Source organism: Rousettus aegyptiacus, unplaced genomic scaffold (genome assembly GCF_014176215.1).
Source record: "Rousettus aegyptiacus isolate mRouAeg1 unplaced genomic scaffold, mRouAeg1.p scaffold_m13_p_8, whole genome shotgun sequence".
Lineage (NCBI taxonomy): Eukaryota > Metazoa > Chordata > Mammalia > Chiroptera > Pteropodidae > Rousettus > Rousettus aegyptiacus.
Window position 1 is genome coordinate 83,384,196 of NW_023416311.1, and position 7,955 is coordinate 83,392,150.

At 46.9% G+C, this 7,955-nt stretch overlaps 1 protein-coding gene across 4 annotated transcripts; it reads right to left on the reverse strand.

The window, feature by feature from the left end:
* Positions 1 to 607: 607 nt before the first annotated feature.
* On the reverse strand, positions 608 to 7,160 carry FST (follistatin). 4 transcript variants are annotated; one of them, XM_016142364.2, is made up of 6 exons: positions 6,691 to 7,160; positions 4,646 to 4,837; positions 3,995 to 4,213; positions 3,419 to 3,643; positions 2,550 to 2,777; positions 608 to 1,806 (listed from the first exon to the last, which is right to left on the reverse strand). In XM_016142364.2, exons 1-6 carry the CDS (start codon positions 6,773 to 6,775, stop codon positions 1,724 to 1,726), a joined length of 1,032 nt encoding a protein of 343 aa, XP_015997850.1. In that variant the 5' UTR covers positions 6,776 to 7,160; the 3' UTR covers positions 608 to 1,723. The 4 variants fall into 4 exon arrangements, with proteins under 4 accessions (XP_015997850.1, XP_015997852.1, XP_015997849.1 ...); XM_016142366.2 differs by having other exon boundaries at positions 608 to 2,087; positions 2,550 to 2,780; positions 6,691 to 7,159; XM_016142363.2 differs by having other exon boundaries at positions 2,550 to 2,780; positions 6,691 to 7,158.
* Between the last annotated feature and the right edge of the window lie 795 nt (positions 7,161 to 7,955).

Here is a 7,955-nt window from a genome sequence, read left to right on the forward strand (position 1 = left end):
GGTCTGTGATTTGGCTGTCAAACATTAATTGGAAAATATTGACACACGTCTTCTAGAGTGTCATTCAGTCTTTATGAAGCATGGACATCATTGTGGAAATCCACTCCCAATCCCATCCTCACCTCACCAAGTCTCTAGAATTGCAACACTATGCCTGTAGTTGATATTATGATCTCTAGAATGTGCTTATTAAATATTAGTCTAATTACACTAATTTTCCTTGTGACATGCTGTATTTCAGAAATCTAAGATCTACTTTATTTAGATGAGAAAACATAAAGGGTGCCCATGGCTATGAAGATGAGCTTGCAACAACAGCTAAGATGGTGTTTTTAAAGAGGAAACTACATTGCAGGGAGGAACTCACATTTGCAGTCACTTTTCTCCTGCAATTTGTGACAAGTATGCTGTTGCTCTTACAAAGGGGTTGCTGGACCTCAGATCTCTTATCTTTCAAACTCCACTGAGGTGATTTGTGATTTGCCTTGCTTTGGAGCTTCTATTATCTTGGCCACTTAGTTCAGTGAAAACTCCTTCTCAGCAAATGTATTAAATACATTTTTACTCAAAAGCCCAAACAACTTGACATCAGCAGCAATTGAGACCATTGGCTTTTTAAAATTTTTTTATTTTTTCACTCATCATTTATTTACAAATACACATTATAACTTTTATATACATTGCACATTTACATGGTAGAAAAGTACAAAACTATATATTTAAATGAATTTATATTTAACTTGCCATGTTTGAAAATATAAAATTGCATCAGAAAAAAGTATATGAAAAGCAAGAAACTTGAACTGATAAAGCTTTGATATAACTTTTAGTGACACATTTGTTGAAAAAGAACTAATTTAAAAGGTACAGCAGACTAGCTTAAAGGAAACACCTAACGAAAGGTTGAGTGTGAAGCATTCCCCTTCCTTCAGACTCTCCACACCCATATCACTCAATTTCTTTGGATCTGAAACATCTTAAAAGTACATTATTAGAAGTCTAGCATTGCTATCACCCCTCTCTCACAAATGTCTTCATCTCAAGAGAACTGAAGTAGGAGTTTCCTCAAAGATGTATCCTCTGTACCTTCTATTTGAGTCAGTTATAATGCCTTTTGGTCAGTCAAGATTCCTTGTAAACAAAACCCGAAGGATCATGTATGTACAGAACAGGCAGCAGAGAATCCAATAAATAAACATGACAGAAACTGACATGCAAATTTGTTAAAGTGGAAAAGAGTCTAACAACAGTGAAATGAAGGGCGACAGATGAGTGAGTGAATAGTAAGGAATGGACTTAAATGGTTTACAAGGGAAAAAAAGCTTTTACTTTACAAGCAAGAGACCTCACAATAAATAACAACTGCTCTTCCTTTCACGAATAAATTTCTTCAAAAACAAGGTGTACAGTCAACCAGACATTTTATGTATAAATTATAAAACATGACACAGTATAAATAAATGTCTACAAGTCTCAACTATGGGCCTCATCCAGTAGACCTCACAATGACTGCCTCTCCGTGTCCAATGAGTAACAAGGTGGCATGGGAGAGAGCTTTAGGACAAAGGTCCTTTATGTATAGTTTTCCCCCCAAATAAATAAGCATACACTTATTTACAGTATGGACAATATATTTTTTCTTTTTTTCTTTCTTTTTTCTCTCTCTATTTTTTTTTTCTTTTTTGCCCAAAGGCTATATCAACACTGAACATTGGTGGAGGGTTTACCACTCTAGAATGGAAGATATAGGAAAGCTGTAGTCCTGGTCTTCATCTTCTTCCTCTTCCTCGGTGTCTTCCGAAATGGCTAGATGGGGGAATACAGGGGAGCTGTTGTTTAAATATGGACAACAACAGCGCAGAAGCAGCTCAGTGTATGTTTTCAAAGCCCTCTGATACAGCCATATTACAGCGTTGCATTTTTATGTGACTTGCAGTGAGATGCTTTTTTTGATTTTGTTTTTGGCATCTGCTGTTATGCAATAAGTTTTTAAAAAAACTTTTTTTTTTTAAAAAAACATAATCTATGAAGTCAAAAACTGCAGAAAGTTCTGAAGAATCAATGGCTCAGGTTTTACGGGCAGATTCCTGAAATTAGATAAAAAGCGCTCTTGTGTTCTAGGTATAACTGCTTTGGGTCCTTATTTCAGAGTTAGTAGAGGTAACTGCGAAAAGCAGCAGCCCCTGTGTGATAATACAAAGCTGTCTTTGAAAAAAAAAAAAAAAACTTTTGAAGCAGTTAGTTTAGATTCAAGTGTTAATAAAGCAAACAGCAAAGCACACTATTAAAGCAAAGGAATTAGGGACAAATGACTGGTAATAGGTTTTTAGAGGCAACCCCATTGATGATCATTGGATAAGTTTTAAAAGCCAAGAGACATTCCAGAGAATTTTTCTGTGGATCACTGAATTGCTGGTGAAATTTAGCAGGTTCCTAACTTTAACAGAAAAGGGCTTATATGGGGAGGTTTTTGTGCTTTTCACGTCTCCATTCCCTAGGGCTTGCCTGGGAAAGCCTTAAATTGCAGCAAGTTTAAAAATCGCACTTACAGTTGCAAGATCCAGAGTGCTTTACTTCCAGCAGCACACCTGAGGAGCAGGCAGCTTCCTTCATGGCACACTCACTGGCGTAAGTGGCATTGTCACTGGCACAGACAGGTTCCTCAGACTTACTCTCAGGGCACAGCTCATCGCAGAGGGAACACCGACCTCTGCCAACTTTGAAATCCCATAAACACTTTTTTCCACCAGTGCACTGGATGTCTTCACAGGACTTTGCTTCTAGGATATAACATAACTGTGATTAGTAAATTGTTTTTTCCTTTTCTCCCTTTCTCTATTCCCCTATCAAGAAATATAAACATATAACATATCTTGTTATTCATTAATGAGGGTGATAGAGGTATTATGCAAAAATGCTTGATAATAAAACTGAAAACACAAACCCACACAGTTTCCTACATACTAGTGTATGAAAATAATATTGTTTTTGGAACAAGATTTCACAGTATCGAGTTAAATATGTATTTGATGACTTTCTACAGTGAGATCTTTTAAAAAAAGAGAGAGAGAGAGAATTCCATCAGTTATCAGAATCTAATGACAGATTTTAAGAACTGTTAAGTAATTATTTCTTGCTTCCGGCGAGTCTAGCACTTAAAAAGAATGTGTAAAACTGAGTGAGTTCTAAGTTTTCTAAGAAAATTGTTTCCTGTTTTTTTGTTGGCATTTGCAAATATATATGAACACTTCCGGAAGACAATGATTTCCTTGAGGAATGCTGTGGTCAAAGGTGAGTATTTCTCTTTGCATTTGGGGAGGCTCTGGGCTTAATTATTGGTTAACCCCACAGTTTTAACACTAGAACTATCCTTTTTGCACCTATTTTCTCTTTTCATTCCTCAATCCAGAATACCTACTGATACATTTTCCCTCATAGGCTAATCCAATCGATCTGCCCAGTAAGCAGGTGGCCTTTCTCAGGTGACAGGCACTGGAGTAGGTCACTCCATCATTCCCACAGAGATACTGATCAGAGGAGGTGGGCTCTGGGCAAATCCGGTTACATGTCACACAGTAGGCATTATTAGTCTGGTCCACCACACATGTGGAGCTGCCTGGACAGAAAACATCTCGGCAGGTCTCTGAAACAAAGAGGGAAACACACATTAATAAGAACCTTCTGGTCCTTAGGGAGTAAGCATTTCAAGTTATCAAGGAAATCATGGAATGGAAGTGTCCAACTTGCAAAGGGTACTTTGGGAGCCCTGTGGTTTTCAAGAGAAAATCTATGACTCTTCAAGAGAAAAGCCCAGATTGAAGAGGTGGGAATTGGTTCTTTCAGTGTTCTTAAGGAGCTTTAAAAGTTAGAAAAGAGTTCCTTTATTTGGTGCCATTACCATTATTATTAGGCTCTTACTGTGGACTACACATCCCCCAGAAGGTCTTCTTAGTGGGTCTATCTCAGTGTTAGAGCTCTGGAGGAGCGGACCTACTTTTACATTTGCCCTGGTACTGGACTTCCAGTTCCGGCTGCTCTTTACATCTGGCCTTGAGGAGTGCACATTCGTTACGGTAGGTTTTCCCGTCCAGCCCACAGACCGGGCCTTTCCAGGTGATGTTGGAACAATCTGGGGCGCACACACAGCGGGGTTTGTTCTTCTTGTTCATTCGGCATTTTTTCCCAGGTCCACAGTCCACATTCTCACACGTTTCTACCAGTTGGAAAGAGGCATGGATTAAAACCGAGGCCAGGCAGTATGCAGGTCAGCCGGGACAACTTCAGGGGCCTTGCGCAATCGCAATCTTGCAGCCATCAGTTTGCGCCCGAGGGCCCCAGGCTCTCTCCTAGAAGTTGAGGAAGGGGTAGAGGGGAGGACAGCACCGTAGGCTTTGCCCCATATCCAAATCTCTCTCAGGTAGAGCGGTGGGGAGGCTGGCTTTACTACCACATTTGGCTAAGAAGTCGGAGACCTCTGTTGACCTTTTTGTCTGTAGTGTGTAACAGGTGAGATTCCACCCGAATGGCTTACCAGGGCTGGAGGAAGATAAGGGGCGGCTCCCCTTCAACAAAGCTGGTCAGTGGGGAAGCTGAGGGTAAGACGCCCTCTATTGAGGGCCAGCAATGGAGGGAGGAAGAGTCCTACCTTTACAGGGGATGCAGTTGGGGGCGCCCCCGTTGAAAATCATCCACTTGAAGAGCGTGTTGTCATTGACATCCTCCTCTGTCCAGGAGGTGCTCAGGCGGCCGGTGCTGCAGCACTCCTCCTTGCTCAGTTCTGTCTTGTACAGGACCTGGCAGCGGCCGTTTTTCGCTTGGCGCAGCCAGCAATTCCCAGCTGCAAGGAGACAGGGCGTGGGGAGGTGGGTGAGAAAGTGGCGGCGTTAGGGTAGGGAAGCAACGAGCGAGCAGCGGGAGACCAAGCAGGAATGGGGAGGTAGTCAGCGTGGAGGAGAAGAGAGATACAAGAGAGAAAAGCAGAAAATAAATAGAAGGGAGCGAAGAGGTGGGGAAAGAGAGAGGGGAAAAACCCAGATTGAAGAGGTGGGAGGTGGGCCGCGGGGAGGGAGGGGGAGAGCCAGAAGCCAGAGTGCCCCAGCCATATCAATGTCAGTTACCAGTGACCCAGACACAACACGTGCAGCTTGCATTGACTTTTACTAGACTGTTTACTTTTATTCGTCCCATTTCATAACCTGCAGCGACTCGAAGAGCAGATTAAAGAACTTGACAAAAACAGGATGCGACGGATGTTTTTACATGTTGGTTTCATGTAGACGTTATGAGTATTATTTGTGACAGGGGTTAAGAAAGTAGAACTTGAGAGAGAAAGAAAGGGAGAGGGACCGATACAGACACAACACACAGGGACAAATCAAGCAAGAGGCACTTGTGAAAAATGAAAGCAAAAAAGCAACCGGTTCCTGCCCGGAGCTGCCCCGCACGGCCTCGAGGCGCAGCCCGCCCGACGGGCCCGTTTTGCAATCCGCCAGACCCAGAGGACGCCCGCGGCCACTGCGATCTTTCGAAATCTCCGAGGGCTGCTCTCTACGGCGCCCACGTCCCCAGCACCAGGCAGCGCCTCGCTGCGAAAGGCGGGCAACTCAGAGTAGTGCGGTGCAGACAGCGAGGGTCAGTGCCCAGGGGGGGCAGTTTACAACACACTTAAAATGTTAACGTTAAAGCAAGGAAAGTTACACGTCTGTCTCCAGAAAAGTGCAGGGGGGAACAAGGAGAGGGAAGCTTCCTACCATTTCACGGTACGCACATACCTATCTCATACCTACCAAATCTTTGCAAGCAATTTCCCCCTTTTTAATGTTCGGATTTGGGTCAGGCAGGCAGATTTCTAATGAACTATCTATATAACTTTAACAATATTTGGACCATAAGCTATCACTATTATTTTTAAATCTGCTCAAAGACTGAAAAAAACAAATATAATTTAGAAAAACAAACTTTAGAAATTTGCTTTCAACGCATCTCAGAATTTAAATCAGTTGTGGGTTCCTTACAATTCTACAGAAAGTTAACAGAGAAATGAGTCAAAGGAGGAAAAAAATTGTAAACTACTCAAAACACTCCGGGGTAATAATTTGGGTCTTTTTTTCCTTTTTTTCCAGGGTTCGGGAGAGGGGGTTGGAACAAGCATTCTCTAGGCAGAAAGCTACTTCCCTCTAAAATTTTTAGCACCCACACTTCCAAGTTTGGGCAAAGTTTCTGAAACCACGTCCCCCAGCCACCGAATAAATTTCATGACCCACCCCACCCCACGCGCCGAACCCGTCATTTTTTAAAGTATCCAAAGATGTGGGAGGGAAAGAGGTTAGCAAATGGGTTGACTGAAATCTCCGGGCTACTGATGCTTGTCCCCTTCTTCAGAGCCAAAAAGAAGAGAGATAATATCTAAACTCATTATGTCCAGAACTCAGAGCATCTAACCCTAACTACTGAGAGACTCCGGTTCACTCCCTTTCCTTTTTAAGGATAACTGCGCTCCAAACTCGGCTCCCAGTCCTAAAGTGTCACTGCCTTGTTTCCCCACTTCTCTCCACCCTGGAGTCGCTAAGTTGGTCCAACATCTTCCGAGAGACGCCTTTCTCAGAACAGACCAAGTGGAGACCACAAAAAAGTACAAGCCCCTGCCCTGAGCCGAACCTCCTCCTCCTCAGCGCATCCCCAGTCACTTACCCTGGGCGCTGCGGTCCTCCATGAACTGGCAGAGCAGCAGCAGGAGGAGGCAAAGCCCGCCGGGCTGGTGCTTGGGACGGACCATCCTGGGGGCAGACGCGGGGCGAGGAGCGCGGCGGCGTGGGGAGCGGGCGCGGTGGCGGGTGGTGCGAACGAGCGGCACGCGTAGCAAGGCGAGCGGCGGAGGGCGCAGCGATCCCGGCGCAGCCCCGCGCTCGCCGCCGGCCGCCCGCGCGATTCAATGGACGTCAGAAGCCGGGCGCAGCCGCGCTTTAAATCTAGACGGGGGTCTCCGCGGTTTGCGGTGGGCGGTCTCCCAGTGTGTGGGGCAGTGGGAGGGCGGCCGCAAGCGAGGGTGTGCGCGGCTCCTTGGGGGTGGGGCGCTTTTAAAAGTTCAGTGTGAATCAGGTGACATTTCCCACCTTCTGGAAACCCTTCCCAATTATCTGTTGGAGGTGCCCGAATTCAAAGCGGCAGAGGGGAATCGCCGAGTTCTTATTTGCGTAGGAGCGAGAGGGAGGGGGAAGACCGGGGCGGGGGGTGGGGGCGACGCTTCGGGGGTGGGGAGTGGGGAAGAACACCCACTTCAAGTCCTGCACGCCGCCGCTCGCAGGCAGCGCGGGCGCGCCCAGGGTGGCGGGTGTGTGTGTGAGGGGCGCGGTGGGGGCGCCGGAGGAGGCGGCGGGCGGCGCTGGGGGAACCCGGGAGTTTGTCTCCGCATCGCCGCTGCCCGGCTCCGGAAAGACTTTGCAAATGCCGGGAGAGCCGCGAGCTGCCGGAACACCCCTCCCGCGGTCGGGTGGGAACGTGCCGGCCCCGCGGCTTCGCCGGGGCGCGCTGCGGCTTTAGGCCCCGGCAACCTGGGCGCGGGACGCGGCGAGGGTTCGTGTCTGGGTCTGTGCGTGCCTTACTTTGCGGCCACCCTCGGCCCAGAGTTGTAGCCAAGAACCCCGGCACTTTCCACCGGGGCTGAGCGTGGCCGATACGCGGCCCTGGGTCTCGACGAGTCAGAAGCAACAAAAATGTTTAACACCTCAGGCCCGTCCTCCCCCCCTCACAGTCTCGCCCTCTCCCTTTCTTTTCTCCCTTTTCACTTCGCTGCGTCTGGAGTTGCAGCCCGGAGCCTGGGCGCCGACGTAGGCGGTCTGCCCCCCTCCCCCGGCTCGGAGACTCCCCGGTTTCTGTCCTGTGTGTCTCTGTTTCTCCCAGTCTCCTTCCCGGTGTCTCTGAATCCGCTCCCCCCGCCCCACCCCCGTTTCGCGGAA

What these genes read in the sequence shown, in the direction of transcription:
- FST (XM_016142363.2), bottom strand. Translation starts at nt 6,775, where the DNA reads ATGGTCCGTCCCAAGCACCAGCCCGGCGGGCTTTGCCTCCTCCTGCTG. An exon ending in CTATGAGGGAAAATGTATCA is followed by an intron (nt 2,781 to 3,418) that starts GTAGGTATTCTG and finishes GTTATATCCTAG; the next exon opens with AAGCAAAGTCCTGTGAAGAC. An exon ending in GCACTCTGGATCTTGCAACT is followed by an intron (nt 1,807 to 2,549) that starts GTAAGTGCGATT and finishes TCCCCCATCTAG; the next exon opens with CCATTTCGGAAGACACCGAG.